The 22,132-nt window shown below is 40.8% G+C and overlaps 2 protein-coding genes across 3 annotated transcripts; one reads left to right on the forward strand and one right to left on the reverse strand.

Moving 5' to 3' along the window:
• On the forward strand, nt 1-13,407 carry scg3 (secretogranin III). 2 transcript variants are annotated; one of them, XM_014990250.2, is made up of 12 exons: nt 1-552; nt 1,089-1,141; nt 1,330-1,372; nt 1,513-1,740; nt 3,260-3,402; nt 3,725-3,868; nt 3,954-4,179; nt 4,512-4,628; nt 7,502-7,585; nt 8,524-8,634; nt 9,669-9,758; nt 12,649-13,407. In XM_014990250.2, exons 1-12 carry the CDS (start codon nt 450-452, stop codon nt 12,765-12,767), a joined length of 1,461 nt encoding a protein of 486 aa, XP_014845736.2. In that variant the 5' UTR covers nt 1-449; the 3' UTR covers nt 12,768-13,407. The 2 variants fall into 2 exon arrangements, with proteins under 2 accessions (XP_014845736.2, XP_014845737.2); XM_014990251.2 differs by having other exon boundaries at nt 2-552; nt 1,513-1,728.
• Nucleotides 13,408-13,755: 348 nt separating this feature from the next.
• On the reverse strand, nt 13,756-18,428 carry lysmd2 (LysM, putative peptidoglycan-binding, domain containing 2). The gene is made up of 3 exons (XM_014990252.2): nt 17,949-18,428; nt 16,800-17,152; nt 13,756-14,373 (listed from the first exon to the last, which is right to left on the reverse strand). Exons 1-3 carry the CDS (start codon nt 18,195-18,197, stop codon nt 14,322-14,324), a joined length of 654 nt encoding a protein of 217 aa, XP_014845738.2. The 5' UTR covers nt 18,198-18,428; the 3' UTR covers nt 13,756-14,321.
• Nucleotides 18,429-22,132: the final 3,704 nt, after the last annotated feature.

Consider the following 22,132-nt stretch of genomic DNA (forward strand, 5'->3'; position numbering starts at 1 on the left):
TCCTTCTCCTTTGTCTCCCCCACGTCTCCTCCCCCTTCCTCTCTGATGAGGGGGCAGGTCTTGTTGTAGTGGGCTGTATTACTGCCTTGGCAGGTGATGCTGCAGCTCACACGGGGCTGGAACAGCCTCCTTGCTTATCTGCATTTAATTAGACAGGTGACCTGCTTTCAGCACCACCGTGCGTCAACAGCTCCGGCAGCGCACATCTCTCTCTTTTTTTTCTTCTCCAGCCTTTACCCGCCCGGTGCGTCTATAGGCAGACAGAGCGGCTTCATCCCCATCAAGACGCAGCACCTGGTTCCGGAGCTGTCCAAGCATTCAGGACTTCTTCCTTTTTTTGTTCGTTTGTTTGCTTTTTTTGTTCCTCAGGAAAAGAGATTCCCCCACCAGACTCACTCACGCCGATAGGAACTGGTTTCCTGCGCGCTCAGTTGTAGATCATTCTAAGGATGGCGTCAAAACGCGTTGGCCTTTTCGTGCTTCTCCAGCTCCTTGTTCTGAATGTAGTGAGCCAGACATCTGCCTTCCCCACACCTACAGCCTCAGCGGATGGTGAGTTCGCGGGAACTGGGGCACCGTTTGATTGACAGAAATGTGCGCAGTCGTTTTTAAGATTTGCATAAAACTTCCCAAAAGTACAACGAAACACTAAATGGAGCGCATAAAGAAGGATAAATTAAAAAAAAATTATAAATTGTGTTTGGTCTGCTGTTTTATTTCCCTTGCCTGTTTTGTAGTCTAAATTCAAATTAAATATACTTGTCGTGTAACCCTCAGAGTTGAGCTCCGTGCAACTCGGTGGCGGCTGCTGGTGTTTTTAATGCGCCCGGTCGCTTTAGGCCGCTTGTGGTCTATTTTCGCCACAGTTTAATCTTTTGTTTGATAATCCGATTAAGCTCTGCCTCTGGTGGAGAGCTCGGAGGGCAGAAACCCAGCAGATCACATCAATCTGAAAGGTCAATTTTCACCGAAGCAACTTTAAATTATATCTCAAGTGAATTAAAGTTCGTAATTAAATCACCTGTACGGCTAATGTATTCTGCTTTCGGCCACCAGTTTGATCGCCTAAAGCGGTGATTTCGTTGCAGATAAAACTGTGTACAACAGACAGCTGACAGAAGAGAGACCTTTACAGGAACAGGTTGGTGACGTCCCCTATTGTCTCAACACACCCCACACAGCTAATTTTCTTCTTTTAATATCCGGCCAAATGTGTTTTATGGTCACTTTTCAAACAGCGCCTGGGTTCCCCACCCCCTCTTATCCCTACAAACATTAATTATCAGGCCTCATATCCTGTGTGACAATCAATTGTTTGTCCTTGGCCAGATTGCAGAGGCCGACAGCGTGAAGGCTGCGGTGCAGTCAGCAGGTAAGAGGACACCTCATTGCCAATCAATTGATGGCTCTGTTTCCGCCTGCTGTGCAGATTCAGGTTGCAGCAGCCTTTCCAGTAATGGAGCCATCGTCTGCGCCCTTATTCATTGTTGTTTGCTTCCCCTTCCTTGACAGAGAGCAAACAACCCGCGACCTCCAAGGACGCGGAACCAGAGCAAGGCGACGACTTCACCATGCTCAAGTCTCTGGCCGACGGCCAGAAATCGAAAGAGGCCCCGGAAGGGCCGGTGAAGAAGGGGGATCATCAGTACGTCCCCGACGAATCCGATTCGACGAAGAGCAGACGTCTGGCTGACGACTACGACTCCACCAAGCACGGGATGGACTACGGCAAGTACCAGGGTATACGCCCGCTCGACATGCACTTCGCACTGATTCTTCTGTTCCTTCCATCCATCAAAACGCAGAAGGGAGCGCTTCCCATTAAAACAATGACGCACTTGTGTCTGCAAGTCACTGACAGAAGTCTCCAGTCTGCGTCCTTTGTCTTGGTTTTTGTTTTGTTCTTTTTTTCCACCCTCATCAAGGACAGACCCGTAACGCGGGCTGCTGCCTCTATCCGTTTGCTGGCAGGCCACCAGGCAGACATTTTAAGAAAAGAGTAGACTGAGGAGACACGTGGGTATAATGGAGTTGAGCCGCAGCAGAAAGGAAGCAGTCAAGAGGCAGGAGGACACGTGAATCCAGCAGAAACAGATTATCCTCTTCCTCCTCCTCGACTCCGATGTGGTGAAAGCTGATGCTCTGTCTTCCACTACTTTGCAGGATGCTTTCATCGCTCATATAGAAAAAAAAAATAGAACATCTTTTTAACTACTGCGCTTTTTTAAAAATGTTTCGACATATGAATATTTAATATAAACTGTGACAACACAGATAACTCACAGTGAGTATTATAAATGAAGAGAAAAATGTTTTAGTTTGTTTCTTTAATGAGTTCGGATAGAACTCCAGATTATTTAGTCCTTCTTAAAATGTCTAAAATCACTTACCGGTGTATCACATCGTATCTTAAAATATCTAAAATCACATACCGGAGAATTCTCTTACTTTTTTTTATTTCATACATTTTGTTTTGAGCTGCCTTTACTATCAGAATTGGTTTTCCATCTCTCTAAGATGAAACGTTTTTCCCTATAGAGTCTACATGCATTTTTGTATAGCTTCAGTTAGTTTTTTTTTTTTTTTTTTTTTTTGTTGCTTAAGGAGTCAACCAATTTAAATTTTTGTTGCTTAAGTGCAAATGAATGACTTTCTGATTAGGCATCAATATGCAAATCTTTCCTAAGAAAATAAGTTATATTTATGGCATTCACATTTTTTCACATCACTTTACATTTAGCATTTCAAGGGGGCCCACATTTACTGCAATCTGACCTTTGAAGCCCTCTTAGAGGTCAGGTGACTGGAAGTCAAACCACGGAGCAGCATCGCTTCCTCTGCTCCTGCATTTCGACCCAGCAGGGACACAAACCTTTTGTTTCTTCTCCCCCACTTCCAGATTACGCTCTATACGCTTACATTTGGCAAGCTCAGCAGTCAAGATCTTTTCAAAGTGAGCCAAAAATAGATGGAAGGAACCGTATCACTCATGATTCAACCTGCACACATGGACAAAAATAATCTGGCAATGCTCCTCGTTTTTCACTCAGTTTTGGACCTCAGGAAGCAGCCAGCGCCATTATGCAAGTGTCAGACTGTCGCAGTTGCACATTTGTCGCTCGGGATTGCTGTGACACGCCGAATATGAGGAACGCTTTTTTTTTTTTTTTTTTTTTTTTTTTTTTTTTTTTAGTGTGTGAAGAAAGTAATTCTTCTCCGCGAGGCTGAAAGCAATGACATCGACCATCTCTCTTCACAGATGACCCAGAAAGCTTCCGGCAGGTTGACGGCACCCCGCTGACTGCCGAGGATATCGTTCAGAAGATTGCCAACAAAATATACGAGGAGGACGACAGAGGGGTGTTCGACAGGATCGTCTCCAAGCTGCTCAAACTGGGGCTGGTAAGCACCGAGCTCAGCCTCGCCCTCTGAAACTCGTGTTGAGTTGAGCCCCAGCGGGTCGCTTGACATTTTACCCCCGCGGGGGGCTCGCTCCCCCTCCCTCTGCACAGTCTCTACCGTCACTATAGCAGATGAAGATATGTGTAAATTGCATTTATTGTTCCACGAGTTCAGATGTGAATTAGTTTTTTGTCACTCGATGGACAGCTTGTCTTTGCCCCTCCCCCTGTTGAACTGAGGTCACCGATCAATAATCTGGACTCTATCATCACAAACTTGCTGTTATTGTCTGATTCCTTTTTTTTTTTTCCTTTTCCTGTAGATCACTGAAAACCAGGCAGATACTCTGGAATACCAGGTGGCCGAGGCGCTCCAGGATCTCATCACCAAAAATGCAAAGAATAATGAAATCGAGGACATGGACCAGGAGTCTAGGGGAGAGCAGGACGACCTGGGTTCAGACACAGTACGGCGGGAGACAAAAAATGTCATAGTCATGGTAACAGCTGCTAGGATCTAAAACCTGCCGTTTTTTTTTTTTTCTCTCTCAGGATGCATGGGAGACACCCAGGCGGCGTTACGATGAAGAAGACGATGACGAAGTAGCCAACAACGACGACGAGATTGCGGACGAGGTGGACAGGGATGCGGAGGAAGACGTGGACAACAGCTGGGACAAAGAGAAAGAGGAGGGCAACGAGGTGAACCCTGAAGACGGGCTCCAGGACCTGCAGTACTTCCCAAACTTCTACCGGCTGCTCAAAAGCCTCGATTCAGGTGAAAACTCAAATCCTCCTCACAGAAGATTATTTTATTTTAGCCAGAAGAGGATGAGTCAGGGCTTTCCCCCCCACATTTGTTTGAAGACAGAAAAGGAAGTGTGGATGATAAAACCACCCACCCACCCACCCACACACACACACACACACACACACACACACACACACACACACACACACACACACACACACACACACACAGGCACTCTAGTGATCTCATTATCGACACTCCAGTTACGAAGAATTCAGCGGTCAAACGTTTCAGGACCATTTCCATCCATCCGTACGTCCGTCCTCATTTTCTACTGGCTCTCTGCTTTGTTTCTCCAGAGCAAGACGCTCAGGAAAGAGAAACCCTGATCACCATCATGAAGACGCTGATCGATTTTGTGAAGATGATGGTGAAGTATGGCACCATCACTCCAGAGGAGGGAGTTTCATATCTCGGTAAGACGTTAAAGACGATAATTTGGAGGTTTAAATTTTAAGGTACTTCATCAGGTTGCTGAATCACTATTCGAGGTAAATGCTTTAGGCTTTGAATGAACAGGTTTTATTGCTCATGTGGTCGATGTGGAGCTCAGTTTTCGTGGGACATTTTCAAAGTTATTCACCACCAAGACTGTTTGTGCTACTTTTTAAAGTGCATAACATGAAAAGAGAATAATTACAGCTTATCCTAGTTAAAACCATCCATTCATCCTCTTTTCCATAAATATGATGCTTTGTGTTTAACATTGATTTTGAAGCATCAAGAAATCTTTTCAGCAGTTTTTCATGAGGGCGTTAAGCCCAGGGCGGCATGCCATCGGGGGCAGCATCCCAAAAACAACAAGGCAATTTAGCTGTTAGTTGTGTCCCAAATTTGTTTCCTATTGTCTATTTGCACATCATGAAGCCAATGAGGAAAAAATACAATATTTTCACCTCTTTTGATTGGCAGGTTATTTAAAAATTAACTCAAACATTTGGGGTTGTGTGAAAAATCTCTCTACATATATATATACATATACATACATGTATATGTATGTAATGATGTGACAAATTTGTTGCTTTTTTGACATGGGGCTTACAGCAAGAAGAAGGATTTCAGATTTAGACTTTAATCCATCCAGTGTGCATCCATTTTATCCATGTCTGGTTTTTTGTTGTTTTTTTTCTGTGTGCTGTTGGTCTAAAGCAGTCGAGCGTAAAGCCAGTGAGGGCAGATAATAAATGTCAGGGGGCTTCCAGTATGACCAGACTGGTTACGATGTGGGCATCAGTAGCCGGTGGAAAGGTCAGCCACCTTTCACAGACAGCACAGCCGTCATCTTTACGTCCGCCTCGGGAAATCCCGAACCCATCCGGTCCTCTCTCCGTGACGTAATCCTTCCCTCAGTTCAAATCAGCATCCAGTCGAAAAGAGAAATTTAAACTTAAAATTAGCTATGAAAAAAGAGAAAGAGAGAGAGAAGTTTTGATTAAATGATTTACTCTTTTCCTGCCTTAAATTATATTAATTTCATCTCACAATATGAGTAGGAGAAAAATAAATGAGGTTCAATATGTAAATATCGAATTTCTTATTAATTTTTAATTTAATGAATTGATTTTAATTGAATTTATTTACTTCATTTCATTTTGTTTTTTAATTTCATCCATAAATATAATATGATATCTAATAGTTCATATAGGTTTTTTCTTTTTTTAAATTTAAAACATAAATAACTTGGCAGCCATGTTTCCCCTTCACTTCTACTGTTGACATGAATGAGATAAAAACAAATTTAGCTCCAAGTTTGTCGTCCGCTAAGGTTTGACCCGCTGCGTTTAGCCTTTAGACGGATTATTCAATTCTCCTTCAGATGACCGTTCCCAACAGATGGCCATTACTGTCTCAAACTGCTGCCACGTTAGCTGCTACACACCGCCACCGAGTGCAATATACCATTAGAAAAGATGCAGGTCTCCGTGGCAACCGGCCCCCAGCATTCTCCTAGTCCAGGTTATATAGCAAGACACAGAAATGGATTTCCTCCATCTCCTAGCGACAGGCACACGCCCTTCCTCCTCCTCTCTCTCTCTTTCTCCCCTGAACTGGTTGTGATGTTCCAGTGAGTCACAGCAGGTTCACCACTGAGTACTCAGGGCTGCCAATCATCTCTAATCTGGCAGCGGGTGATGCTTGCTTGCTTCAAGATGCAGCCAGAGAGTGAGCGATATGCAGAGGCAGGAAGCACGGGAAGGGAGGAAAAAAAAAGAGTGGCTTATTCTGTGCTTATGTGTGTCTCCAGGTGTGAGGAGGTGGACGGTGTACATAGAAAGAGCAGAGGAAAGTGGGCTGATTAGATAGTAAGGAGTAGAAAACACAAGAGAGGAAATCGGAAAACGTTTCAACGCCGAGCCTTGTCATACCCTCTGTTTGATCTGTGAAATAAAAAGATTCCTCAGGGTTCTGGACCCGATCAGAAAAACCAAACTATGCCTCTGCTCTCATCTGCATTTTGTCCTCCAAGCTTATAATATTAATTAAAGCAGCTCAGGTGGTAACAAACAGTTTCTAACCAGCAGATATTTCTGCTCACGTCAAGAGGAAATCAATAAACACCGCAAAGGTTCTCGGAGCTATTTAAAGCGCAAAGTGCTTTAATCTGTCTGTTAACTATTTATGCAAAGCTTTTAAATGATGAATTAGAAAACTGACGGGAAATCAACACAGACGATGTGTTTTTAGCTGCATTTATCCCCAGAACATCTGCTTCCTTTATCTTTACGTGTAATGTTTCCCTCCTCCTGTCCTGTCCAGCCACATGATCTGTGTTTGTCTCCTCGTTTCATAATCTCTCTGCAAACACATAATATCCCACCCCCCCGGCCCCCGGTAACACGTACAACACGACTTGAGGATTACGTGATGAATTCATGCAGAAATGTAAACATTTAGAAAACAAACGGCAGCATTTGGTGATGTTAAACAGGTCCAGCACACATACAGATAATTAAACCACACATAAATTATTCCCATAAAGGCTTTTTCTTTTTTTTTTCACTCTGGTTGAGATTGCTAATTAAGCCACTGGAAATGAGAATGGAGGAGGGTAAAAAAAAAGGAAACACAATGTTATGTTTATTACTGTCGTCATGCTCCTGAGCCTCGTATTCGTTAATGAGAGCGAGGCTTTCTCTCATGATAATAACCCTCTGAGTCACACAGGAACAGCGTGAGACGCCGAAACGGTCAACGGGTGTCCATTCATCGTCCGCAGAGAGAACCGACCGACCGCACTGGACCGACGAGATCTGAAAGTAAATGTTTGTCCTCTTCTGTCCACCTGCAGAGAACCTGGACGCCATGATCGCCATGCAGACAAAGAACAAGCTCGGAAAGTCCCTCGTGGTCCCGGACATTTCGGGTCTCACCGGTAACGTTTATTTTTTTCTCTTGAATGCGTCAAACATTCTTCAGAGTGATATCTTTTAGGCTGTGTGATGAAGACAGTGGCTGGACTGAAAGTTTGAAAATAACCAGTTTTTGTTACTGAAAACTAACAGAATTCAAAAAAAGGTGCATAAAAAGACCTTTGTAACTTTATCCTAAAAACTTGTAGTTAAGTAAATTGGCCCAGACTGGATATATATTAAAAAAAAATTATAATTGTTTGGGAAAAAATGGCAAATTGTCCTTTTCTTTGGTCAGAAAAGAATTATGTAGAAATAATCTACATAGTTAGATCACTTCTTTGGCTAAACACTTTCAAAATGGCTCATCAGTAACCTGCAATAAAGTAAAGTTGTTTTCCATTTCACCTGTTTTTTATACTTTGCCTTCCATGTCTAGTTACACCTTTGATTGAAATGTTAAGCTTAGAATAGATCATTTTATTGCACAATATCAATCCAATCTTTAAGTATATTTGCTCAAGGATTTGAGCACAGGTCCTTGAAATAAAAAGAAAATAGCTAAGCAATTATACCTGCCTTTATGCAACAATTAAAAACTTTAAATGAACTGGAATAAATCAGGCTGAACAATAAGGCCAGTTCATTTTGCCAACACAGACAATGACGCGAGAAGTTTAAAACATTTCCAAAGTTCTTTCCCCCCCCCCGCAGTAGATAATTATTGCACTGCAATAAGATTACTTTAACTCAACTTTATGTTGGTATCAAAAATGCAAAAGAAGAATGAATCACTTCGGGGAGCGTTATTTGAAAGGCTACTGAAGGACGGAAGCAACTAGCTTCTTGCAAATCAGATTAAAAAAAAAGAGTCAAATTACAGATGTCCAATTTACTGAACAACCACAAAGTGTTTCCGCCAAGAATTTGAACCATTTTTGTGTTTTTATTCTGCTTTTAGGGAAAAACTTTGACGAAGACGACAACACCAAATCCGAGACTGCCAAGATGCAGAAGGAGTACGAGAACCTGAAGGACTCGACCAAAGAGGAGCAGCCGTCAACTGAGACCAGTCAGTCCACAGGGGAACCCTGACGACCGCCACACACACGCGTAGCGTTTTGTTCTACGTAGCCAAACTCTTTCACAGTTTCAACATTTTTCTTCATTTCACGAATGACAATGTCCGGCCTCGTCCTTAGCACTCTTTGTTTTTTGTTGTTGTTGTTTTTTTTTTTTTTTTGCTCAAATCACAATTTTATTGTTTTTTTGTTTTGTTTTGTTTTGTACCTCCTCATGTCTCAAATAAATATATAATTTTCCAACAACAACAAAAACACAACAAATCCTCACCACTTCACTTCAATTAAGTAAATTATCATACTCAGTCTACCACAAAAATGGTTTCAGTGCAGTGGAAACCAGTTCAGACATTTTGTTTTTCACAGCGGAGCTCCTGGGAAATAAACAACGCTCCGCAGTTCAGGCCAATCATAATTAAGCCCCTGCTCGTCTCTGAACTAGGCCAGTCCAATAACAGGCACCAGAAAAGCTTGTCACAGCCTCGTCTAGTGCGTGTCCTGGCAGACTGCGCACACGGCACGTCAATATAATCCACATTTCCACCCAGACAGGAACAGATAAACAAAGAACAAAATAAAACGCAGACTGGGGTTGTCAGGCTCATCAATTACTAAATAGAAAACTGATTGGCTGGTTTTAAAGTCTGCAGTGACTTGGCCTATTTAAGTTTTATCAACAAAAAAAAAAAAGAGAAAACATCTATATTAATGCACATTTGATCTATGACTAAATTAAGAGTATAACTCTGTATATATTACATTCATCTGGGGAGGCTTGCTTTTTGAAGCCGTCCTTGCAGCCGTTGTGTTTTTTGTGGAAAAAAAAAAAAAAAAAGCATGAGGGTTACATTTTTCACGTTATGAATAATTTATAAATCTACTACTTGGCTGTTTTACTAGCTGGTAAAATGAAGGTCCTTGCAAGTTTCACAGTCTTGGCAAACAAGAAAATGTCTTTCAGGAATAATAGTGTGTCAGCGAGGGAAATGTCTCACCTCTGTTCTCCGTTTCTTTGAAAACCCAGATCAGCCGGCCAAATCGGAGACCTACCTGGAGGCCATCAGGAAGAACATCGAGTGGCTGAAGAAGCACAACAAGGAAGAAGGCAAAAATGGTGAGGCGTTTTTTTCATTACAGCAAAGTTGATGATGCAATCTGAGTCCTGATTCCTTCATCTTGCTGAATATGGCTGGAGGTTACACGAGTTTGCTGATGTGACACACAGAAAAAAGCCCTTATTTCCAAATCACTGCTTCTTCATTCTTCTAAAACTGCCACGTCTGGGGCGAAGGAAAACCGGCGACCCTTGTTGTCCCCTATTTGCATTTTAAAGGAGCGTGGTATATTAAAATAAATGCTTCGCTCCAGATCTCATCAATATGGATCATCCCTAATCATGCCATCCTAATTGCTCCAGAAACAGCTGCTTGCTCGCGGACAAAACACTTGAATCTGCTTCGTTAAAACACCAAACATACAGTAGCTGAAACGCAAGGGTGTTGTTCTCTGATACTTTCAGCTTTGGCCTGCAGAGCGGTAAAAACTCTTGTAGCGTCTCTGGCAAGGCCGGATACAGTCGGACGTCGCCGTGTTGCAAAATCAATGGCCTGCGCTGCTTAATTAGGCAGAGGGGAATGAATCGCTAATGAGTTCTCACCATTCAGATCTATGCGTGGCAGTCGAGCTCAGCGTGATATCCCAGACAAGAAAACAAAAGTTCAGGCTCCGCGAGATTTATCCGCACCGTTCGTTTTATTTGTGCCGATCTGATCCGAGCTCAACAACAAGGATAAGAAGGTGAAGACAGAGGGATTACGGATTAAAACCAAGTTTGACCCAGATTCTGGCTTCCCTTCCTGAACACAGGAGAAATAAAACGACAACAACAAGAAGAAAAAAAACTAGGGACTCTTGAAAGTGCAGTGCTGATGGAGGAGAGGGGACATGGGAGGCCAGATCAGCAGGGATGTTTTGTTGGGCGCTCATCTTTAACCTTGCCCTAGATAGGACACTTCATTAGCATTCAGGAGTGTGCAACGGTTGTCCGGGACAACTGGGGGTTCCCCGCCTTCTTGCCAGCGAACCGAGACATACAGATAATGGTGTAAGAAGAGGCGCACACGGACAAAATGTGTCCAATCACCCAATTTTCCCATGATCAGGCTCCATTTAGGACTAAAATAAAGCAGCATGAGGGTGTCCATTTGTGGCTCATTTCGCAGCACACTGAACTCCTCTTTGAAGCCCTCGTCCTTGTTCTTTTTTTAGGAGAGAACAAAGCCTTCGCGGCTGAAAACAGTGTCATAGAAACAGAGCGGGATCCGAGCCATTCGTTGTGTTTACTCTACCAGAAGCCTCCATTAGGACGATCTCAGCAGCCCATTAGTGTGTGTTAATGAGTTCATGTAAGTCCGTCCGCACGCCGGTGCGTACGCCTACACTCTGTAAAGATTAGCCAGAGGAGCAGATGGATACACACGGAAACATCCTGGCTTTTGCCACTTGGCTTTTTACGGCCCTGGTGACGGCGACTGACGCCGCGTCTAATCGCTTTCTTTTGATCTTTTCCACGCAAGTGGCTCAAACCATAAAGCGCTGCAACGATCCGCCCCGCTGCAAATGCTGGGAGGTCGCAGTGTGTGACCTTTTGGTCGTTCTCTATCCATCCGCTACTGGTTTAGTTGGAGTCTGTGGACCTACATTGGGGCCATATTGTTTGTTCAAAAGAAAAACTATTTCAAACTGAAAAGAAAGTATTTGAAATGGAAAAATGAACTCAAACTAAAGATTTGAAACTGAAAAGATATATGTTTTGAAGTTGAAAAGAAAAGGATGGGAAACTGATTTTTTTTTCTCACTGATCATTTCATCTGAAACAAACTGAAAACAAATCATACTTTAATAGGGCTTAATACATTTAAAAAATATGTTGCAGCATGTGATTAAGATCTGCAAAAATACTTCATATGTACATTTTTTTATTGCAGTGGAATAATCTCACACTAAGAAATATAATCCCCACATCTATCTGGAACAAATGTTGGCACCCGTATTGTTAATGTTTTACCAATAAGGTAAAATAGGGTTCCAGGCTTCTTTTATACTCTTTTGCACTGTTGGAGCAGAAAAGGGAACTTTGAACATTTACTTTGCATAATTCCTCCACATCATCCAGTCTAATAGATTTTCTATATACTTCAGGTCCACAGACTGAAGAATCATTTCTGCGCTGATTTGGCCGCCCGCTTTGGTCGATATCTTGTTGAAACAACAAATGAAACCCAGTTTGTAAGGTTTCACTTTAATATTTTCAGGTATTTCACAGTTTGTGCCCTCCAGCAAGAATTCCTAGGGCATTTTGAAGTCCACAACATCACAGATTTTCTACCATACTTAACAGTGGGCATAAGGTGCTTTTATTTACATTCGTCTTCGTTTCACACCAAAGCCGCCTGCAGTGTCATTTATCAGAAAGTTCAACCTTTGGCCACATTTTGCTTGCAGGAACCTTTTCCATGCTCTGTTTCCACAATATTCACAAGAGCTACATTATGTCACCTGGGTAACGTCTGTTCAAACACGCCATTAAACTGCGACTACAAAGCTTACATTGTAGTTATAGTTGCAATAATGGAAACACGACGACATTTAGACACTTTGAGACACCAAGTCAGTTTAGAGCTGATGTTGGATGCTGTGTTTATAATGATTCATATTATTGGGATTTTCTCCCATACCTGAATAGATGTAAGGAAATTAAATGTTCTTTTTCCTAAATAATCATATTTTAGCATGAATGCGAATAAAATTATCTATCGTCTTGCAGCATGACCTTCTCATTAGACGGCTGCAAATCTGGCATCAGACAAACATCCTTTGACCCTAATCCTCCTTGGAGCTTGTTTGGGTGTGGCGTCTCAAGGGTTCCCCCTGCCATCCTTAATGAGCCTGCTGTGAACGTCAGATTATAAACCGCCCTCATGTGCTGCTTCTCGTTCCTCCAGATTATGACCTGTCCAAGCTGAAGGATTTCATGGACCAGCAAGTCGACTCGTATATCGAGAAAGGAATCATCGCCAAAGACGAAGGAGACACCATAAAGAGGATCTACAGCAGCCTGTGACAAGATAATCCGTCCCAAGTCCGTCACTAAGATCTACAAGAACACAGACTCTCTCAAATGATTTTAAATCATATGATAAATTACCGGCAGTATAATCAAAACCCAGTTTCCCAGATGTTCCAAAAATGAACCAAAATTTAAATTCAGCCTCAACTAAATTGAAATTTGCACCCGAAAACGGAAGACAGCTAGCTGAAATCCTTTCATGAGGAACCTGAATACTTTGTCGCATCACACAGTGAAGCCTGTGAATGTTAGAACCGCATTGCAACAATAAATCCACAGATATCAAATTATACTAATGTGTAAACCTGTCTTAGTCAGCCATACTTATCTTATTTTCCAGCGCATATGTGAGATTTTATGTATTCTTGCTTTTTTATTTTACCATAATTATGTTTGTGACGTTATGATGTCTGTGCGCCTTGTTGCTACCTTTTCTTTTTCCTGTTCTGCTGTAATCCACCTGGAGCCCGCTAGGGGGCGGTGTCGCAGTCAGTAATTCTCTCTGCATGTCCCTACTATGTGTTTTACGTCTCCATCAATGTAGAGGCAGATGATAGAAGTATTTTTAAATGTAAATATTTGTGGGTTTTTTTCCTAAAGTTGTAAAAGCAAATAAAACATTGCCTTTTCTTTATATGTGGTCTGCATTGTGCTTGACTACGAAGCACCTGATGAAAGAAAAATATATAAAATGTTTATTTTTTTTTTATTGAGCCTTTAATAGAATCCTTTAAAGTTTACAGAATAGCTCATTATTATAAACATCGCATTTTTGTATCATAATGTATCACGGTTATTGCGACAAGCTTCAACACAAACAACCAATATAATCTTTAAACTGACTGTATGCAAATCGTGTGTTTCTCGACCTGCCTTGTGTAAATCCAAGTTTTTTTTGGAGGCCTAAACCAAACATAAAATCCATCTGCACCTCGAGATAAAACAAAACAAACAAAAAAAAAACACATTCGACATGTCGTGGTATGGCTTAAATACATATTTATTTATTTCCGCAAATACAACCAAAGAAGTTTAAAAGCACAATAAAACAGCTGTTACAGACATGTTGTCCACACACATAAATAATGCATTCACACTTCAAAAATAGAACTCTCTCTGCACTCTTTTTCCGACACAAAACAAAGACTTTGATGAGGCAAATGTGTTCAAAAGGCTTGAGTCCATCCATCACCTCACTTTAGCAGGATTTTGCTCACGCGGGGAGAAAACACTGATGAGAAAAGCTTTAGCTTTCCAATGATTGGTTTCTTCTGAGAACATTTTTATTTATTTATTTTTTTTAAAAACATTGGGGGCTTTTACGGTGCCTAATCTCAGCGCGTCTCCCTGTGAGGACGAATGCAGCTGGTGTGCTGTGTACAGCAGCTTCGCGTGAATACGCTCAGAAAGCAGACAAAACAGTAAAAAGAAGAAAGAAAGAGAATTAATAAAACAAATAATTACAGTTTAATAAATAAGAAGGCAAACATGACACTTGTTCAGCAAGGTAAACTGAAACAGATGAGGTTGTGTTTATGGTCGCGTCCTTTAAAGCTCGTGGTATGACGTTTTGGGGGTCGTGTCGTCTTCCTCGTTGCTCCTGAAAACATACAGACAGATGTGATCAGAGGTTTAAGCACAACCCAACAACGTGAACTCATGTCTTTCTTTCTTTAGTTTTAAGTCAGTGCGAGTGTTTGAATGATAGGCAAATTACCATTTATGAAAGAGCCATTTCAAAATATGCATGTATGTCGTGTGGCAAGTTGAAAACGACAACTGAAAGAAAGCCTCAAAGCTGAAATATATAACTTTTATGAACAATGTTTTCTTTTTTCTACATATTCGTTCAAACTGTCACTATGCTGCGACAGTATAACATGAGACAGATAATCAAAGGAGAGGGTGTGAGCAGCACATACACAAGGGTGACTGACAGTGCGAAGACCCTCCTCCTGGCTCTGATTGGCTGTTTCTGACCGAGACCCGTGCAGAAGGATGCAGAGGAGCTCATTTTCTTCCACAGATTATCTGCCTCATACTAAACAGTCACAACACAGAGACAGTTTTAACAAATACAAAAAAATTATTTATAAAATTTACATATGGCAACTTTGAGAAAACCCTTTAGCAGTTTGCCACCAGCCATGTTTGATCACATGGCCAGTTTTGCTCTTGATTCCCAGAGCTGACAGAAAGATTTTCCTTCAAATTCTGACACACGAACTACATTGTGTTGCTGTAACATATGAAACATATTAAAGTCTGCGTTTGAACTGAAAAGTTCAAAGAGCATGAATACTTTTACAGGGGAGCTGATTTGCTGTCTGTGTCTTCATCACAATCTTTCCTCAGAAACACCAATGGCCACGGCCCAGAGTTGCGTGTCCGTTAAGATAATCCCTGCTAGAAACTGCAGTTCAGACTCTTATCTGAGCTTAGTGTGCGATTGCCAGAAGTCCCAGTCAGCGCGTAAGAAAAGTAAAATGTCATCAGAAAAAGGAAGGCCAGCAAATAAGGCTCTGTGCTGCAGCAGCCAGATGCCTTGTTATGCAACTGTCAGGTACTTAGCAGGAGATTTAGCCTTGGCGTGTTGAGACAGAGAGGGGGCCGCTCAGCTACAAAGCTGCTCTCGTTCATGTCAGCTTCATAGTGGACTGAGTCACACTGCATACTTTATTTCCACTTCAGCCTCACTCAAAGCGGTTCTGTCGGGCTATTATCGTTGGAACGCAGCGCTTCCTCTAAAACAGCAGCGCCGTTTCTCACCCCGGCGTTCGGGTTGCTGCTCCGGGTTTTGCTGTCAAACGAGTAAACGAGCTTCTAGCCTCTGTGTGTTTGGGCAAACAGAGGCGTGCGTCGTTGTTTCCACACCAATCCAAGGGCAAACACGCGCCCACACTGCATTCCTGTTTAACTTTCCTGTTTCAATAAAATAAAACCATAAACCTCAGATTAACTTGGGGAGGAATAGCAGTGATAGCTGCTTCTTCCTTCATGACAGACTATTCTGCAAAATCAACTTTCTTTTGGACCCGATGGGAAGCTTTTGAAACGCTAAAGCTGTAGTTTGTTAACCACTTACTTATTTTTACTTCATGTTTCTGTGCTGCATTAACAGGAAGTCCAGATACTGTGCCAAACAGAAAAACTGTGTATTCTAATATTTATATAATAAAAAAACAACTTTTAATCTAATCGTCTAATATTTACTTTTAAGAATTTTTTTCATTCTTTGACAGAAAAAAAAAACTGTTCTCATATATAGTGGATTTCAATATCGGCAGTTTTTTTTTTTTTTTTCTGGAACATGACTCCAAATTATTTGCAGAAAATCTACATATTATTAGCTCATTTTTTTGTAGTATATCTAAAATATCTGAAGCAAAAATTCAGGACAGGAAGCTGACAAACCTAGGCGCTGATATGCATTGCCGCCATTTCCAAAGTAGCCAAACCAGAAGCGCCATTCGTGTTCCTTGGTGCTGATTGGCTGAGATAAGAAAAACTTCTGCAGCAATGCCAAGACATTTCCCACTGTGCGTATTAATGTTATAAGCATTTTGTAGAGGGCGTGTGAAGTATTTGTGGATCTTAGCTTTTCTTGGGCAGCTGATAAAAGTTTTATGTTCTGTTGTAGAAACAACACAAATTCTACTGAGCCAACAAGTTCCCCAAATAACGGCTCCATGTCGGCTCATCGGACCAGAACAAGGCTCCTACAGGGATGGAGCCAAAATAGGAGGGTTTCCACCAACACTGGCTTTGCCTGCAGTACTTGAACATTTGCCAGCCTTTATCACACCAAGAAGAACTGGTTTGTCGCAATTAGTGTTTCACGAAGCAATACTCAGTCAACAGTAACGCCTTGGACAAACAATCTGATGTGAACAGGTCAGATTTGGACGGTTAGAGAGGACGTGATTCGCTGTAAAACAGAACCCGGAGCTCCTACAGTGAGGCCTGAAACTGGGACGACTCACATCAAAGCAGCTGCTGCACCGTGAGGGGAGGAGGGCGACTCACCTTACTTCCTCTTCCTTCAGTCTCTGTGCAGCCTGCTTTGACTGTTTGATTTGCAAATCCAGTCTGTGCAAGAAGTCTTTGGCTGACAGCTCCTCAGGCTGAGGCTGAGGCTGGGGGGCGCTGGAGTTCTCGGGAGGCGGCGACGAGGAGGGCGAGGGTCCCTCGATGTCCTGCGTCATAACGTGGGGTACGTGTGCATCCTGGTTTGCCGTCTCCCCGTCACCGTCAGGAGACTCCAGAGACAGTCCGTTAAAAATGGAGCGCTTCTCTGACACCACGGGGATGTTGAGGCTGTTCCTCAAGAAGATGCAGTCGTTGCTGAACAGCTTGTTGGCTCGTTTGATTTGCTCCATCTGCAATATGAGTGAAATAAAAAATAAAATTAAAATAAAATTAAATAAAATTAAATTAAATAAAAAAAACAATGTTTGGGTTCAGGTTTTTAATAGTGATGCTTAAAACAGCATTTGGTGAACTGAATCAGGTAATATTTCCTTGATTATTGGGTTAGGAACTACAATGTCAGTTTTCCCCTGAATGCATCAAAACAGAACACCCAAAATTTTCTTCAGTCTTTGACTAACTTTTTTTCTGAGTTAGAGACATTTGCTTTATTGTATACACAACTGGATTGAATTGTTGAATAAAACTAAATTTGCACAAATAAGAATAGGAGTTCCAACTAAAAATTAAATTGTCCCTTCAAATGGAGATTTAAAGGGAAAGAAGAAAAATGATATGCCTTGTTCGTTCTGAATGTGAACATCTCTCTCTGCAGGTCAGCTCAGAGCTGGCACAAACACAGAAACTAAGTGTAAAAACTAAGGTCGCGTTCACACCAACTGAGTGGAAACTACAACCGCGGTAGAACTTCCTGTGGGAAACCGTGCTAAAAAATGCACCTAACCACAGCTGCCAACCTGAGTGCAGAGGGGCTTCACGTAGGACTTTTCTGAGCTCATACTGTTGTGCACTGATGACTTTAAATTGGTGAATTTGGTGAATAGACACACACTAGATACAAGAGCTCAGGCGTACTTATTTGAAAGTGATGCTGTGGCTGGTTGCTGTTTATGTGTCAGGCGGTTATAATTACCATCATGTTTAGTTACTGTGATCAACATGAACGCAGCAGGGCAGCAGCCTTACCGTCACACCGTATTTGAGAGCAATCCCCTGCAGAGTATCACTGTCTGTAACCCGATGCTCTATGTATTTCTCCCCCAGGGATGCAGTGACGCTGGCTGTACTTCCGTACGAACGGATCTTGGTCCGGGCCAGGCTCTGGGACAGTTCGCTTTCGGACTCGGAACCCGACCTGGACCGCGGGAAGATGGGCTGGGCAAGTCGACCTCCTCCTCCATCCCGCATCGGCAGGACGGGAGAGAACTCCGCCATCTTCTCTCCTGAATAAATAAAGAGGGCAGATACCTCTGTTTGTCGTCACGCCCTGGGTGTCTCTCTGCAGCCGAACTACAGCGAAGGTTTAGGCGGCAGGAAGAGCTCCATCCCGGGTCGCTTTGGGCACGTCCACCCTGCGGAAAAGACGCATGTTTAGGGGGAGACAGCCTCACCGCTCCCCTCTCGTGTAGATCCGCTACGTTGATCGTTGTACGTCCAGAGGGAACGTCGAACTTCCGGTTAGACTTTCAAAATAGTTGTCAGATCGTGATCAGAAAAATTACATGTACCCATAGTATTTCTAACAATGACATGATTTCTAATATATTTATATATTTATTTATTATATATCAGAAATAATAAATAAAGACTTATCTTCCTTAAAGATAGGTCAACTTATCTTTTAAGGTAGGGAACCATATATATATATATATATATGTATATATATATATATATATATATATATATATATATATATATGTTTATTTGTTTATTTATTTATTTATTTATGTTTTTAACTCTTTTTTTAATATCTTAAAACATCACAACATATTCGGTCACCATGTGATATAGCTAAAGCCAGTACCCATAGTATTTCTAACAATGACATGATTTCTAATATATTTATATATTTATTTATTATATATCAGAAATAATAAATAAAGACTTATCTTCCCTTATCTTCCCTTAAAGATAAGTCAACTTATCTTTTAAGGGAGGGAACTATATATATATATATATATATATATATATATATATATATATATATATATATATATATATATATATATAGTTAAAAACATAAATAATATATATATTATATATATATATATATATATATATATATATATATATATATATATATATATATATATATATATATATATATATATATATATATAATATATATATTATTTATGTTTTTAACTCTTTTTTTAATATCTGAAAACATCACAACATATTCGGTCACCATGTGATATAGCTAAAGCCAGTTTACTTTCAGACCATAAAAACACAAATAAAATAGCTAATACTTCATTAAAAGGAACTGAATAGTTACGAATAGTTCTATTTTCACGCTGTGTGGAAAGGTTTCACAGGTCTTTGTGATGACTCCCCTCCTGTCTGGGAAATGTGACTCTTGTAATTTGGCCAGACACTGTGAAACTAAATGAGTTAACAGGCATGTGATAGAAACTATGTATTTTTCTCCTCCTAACATGGCTAACAAAGGCCATAAATGATCAACTGGATTTTTCCAAGATGGAAAATCATCATAGAGTCTCCTAAATAAGGAAGTGACTGTTTATGTACTGGTTTAAAATTTCCAGTATTCACTCTAATCATGCTGACATCGACTAAACAAACCAAATAAATTTACAGATATTCACTGATGTATGTTGACAAGCTACTCAGAAATATGTGTGTTTCCACAATAGTAAATTGTAACTTGATCCAATAACAGACAAAATAGCACAAACACAAAGACAAAAACTGACCCTAGAGTGAGAAACAAACGAGTTTGATTGATTTTATAGAAAACATGTCTCCAGTATCTTGAACTTTCCTTGTGACATTACAGCAATGACAAGAAAATATTAAGCATTACACTTAATTAATTCGGTTGTAGGATGAGGGTTTTGAAGTAAATTTTTTATCATATTCCAAATTGGTGGAGTACATTAGTCTGATTTTTGCATGGTGGTAAGGAAGCACTGCTTGGGTCTTATGTCTGATCAGAAAGTGGTTCCTTTTTATTTGTTTGTTTCCCTTTTTTTCCCCAACGTGTCTTGCCTCTGCAGTCCAGGCATACCATATGAAGAAGCTGGTTGCTTATATTTGCCAGGGCATGTTGTCCTTTGCAAAAAGAATATCTGCGGACGATATCCAAATTGTGTGACCGACTTTATTAAATAGAGGATGCCTCTGGTATCCAAGCAGAAACCAGTATGACCTTCAGCCTTCAGGATTTTGAATCTTTAAACGTGTGTGTGAATGAGCGCTTGTGGGTGTGTGAAAAGGGGTCTGTTTGTCATATAGTTCAAGAGACAGTTATGCCAGATACTTACCTAATGCACGTAACATTTTGAATTCAATGAAAGCATATATATATATATATATATATATATATATATATATATATATATATATATATATATATATATATATATATATAATTTTTCTCCAAGTTTTCTGGCATTAGAAGGTGAATTTGATAAAACTTTGCTGCACTGTTTGACACTAAAATCATGCAGTTATAGTTTTATCTGCATTGATAATCACAGCTAATGAAAAGATTCACCATCTATTTCCACGATTATTTCCAACATTAGTGTGAAATAAAACATAGTTCTTTTTTTTTTTAATTGGTTGTTAGTCAGCAAGTTTTGTTTTTGTCAGGCAGCGTCTTCTGACCTAGATTTCAGGACTACATGTCATCTGGATGCTTTGACAATTTGACAGGTAATGCAATTTGGCAAACTACAAATAGGACAAAACTCCATTATGTGATTCCAATCTGGGATCCTGTGAAAAACAGAGACCTCCTAATCATGTATTCATCACTGGACGGACAGTGAGTGGAAATTGTCATGGCCACCTGCCACTGCCGTCTGTGCAGTCTGTATTGTTACTGGTTATTCAGTGGGCCGAGTGGTGGAAAGCTCTCTGACGTTGTTTGGTTTGTTGGGGAACTTTGTTCATTTATTAAAACACGCAAAAGGCTTTGCCGTATTAACCACCGATGGGTAAAAAAAAAAAAAAAAAAAAGAAAAAAGGGCTCTAAATGTGGCATCAATAAGAGACAACATGTTTTGTGAGAGAAACATAAAGGCTGCAGGTGACTCTCTGAGACGAACAGGATGTGCAGAGGTGAAACTTGATCCAGCGTGGAGCAAAAGTGGAGAAGCACTAAGTGGATTCATGATCTTTGAATGCTTTATTGATTCAATCAGCGCCTCTCCAGGCCATACATGGAGCTGTGCTTGTCTCGCTGCATGACATTTTAAAATGGAAATCAGGTCATTAAACATATGCAAGGGAACAGAGACGGACCAGGAAGTGGGGAGCGTGACGCATTAATTAATCATGAAGCTTTCAATATGACATGACACTTTTTTTTTTTTTTAAATCAATTCTGCATTCATGTAATATTTGTTTCCCCTTCTTTAGTTGTGGCTAATTTCTTCTGGGGATGGTCTGTTTAAGCATTATGTGGAAAGGACGAAAGCACGCAACAGAAAGCCACTTACACAACTCCATCCCGTCCTTATGCTGTAAAAATAACAAGGGAAACAGCTCTCTTTCTTAGACAGACGAGAAGGAACAGTTTGTCTCTCATGTTGTAACCATGATAACAATCGGCCTCCTGATCCAAGTCCACCTCCAGCTTTATAGGAGAGAGGATACAGAGGACCGTGCCAATTCACTCCTACCCGTGGTTTATAGTTAGGAAGGCTCCAGGCCAAATGGAGTTCAGCCTTTCGAGACCTTATTTCCTTTCATAATTTGTCCACCAAATTAATAGTTTAAAAAATCTGAGAGCATTTCTGTACAACAACAGAGCCTGTTTAAAATAGGTGATTCATAACATATTTATTTACTATTCATAGGTGAACTTAGACGTCTTTGCAAAGCCATAATATACACAGATGCAATTCTGGACGTCTTCAAGGTTTGATCCAACGTGAACTAGAGCAGTGGAAAGTTTGTTTTATTCTGACCCCTGCTGGAAATATTTGGTGTTGCAGCTCAATCGTTTGAGCAAACTTTATTTCTGTGGTACTTTTCATACAAACTACAACACAAACTGGTTAGTAGATTAAAAATACAACAGAATGATGCTTAATGGTGATGGACATGATATAACTTTAAATGCAATGAAAACATTCTTATTAAATAAGAGGAGAAAAGAAACACCATCTTTACTTCAC

This window comes from Poecilia mexicana, unplaced genomic scaffold (genome assembly GCF_051168715.1).
Source record: "Poecilia mexicana isolate PSO_F unplaced genomic scaffold, ASM5116871v1 scaffold_3, whole genome shotgun sequence".
Lineage (NCBI taxonomy): Eukaryota > Metazoa > Chordata > Actinopteri > Cyprinodontiformes > Poeciliidae > Poecilia > Poecilia mexicana.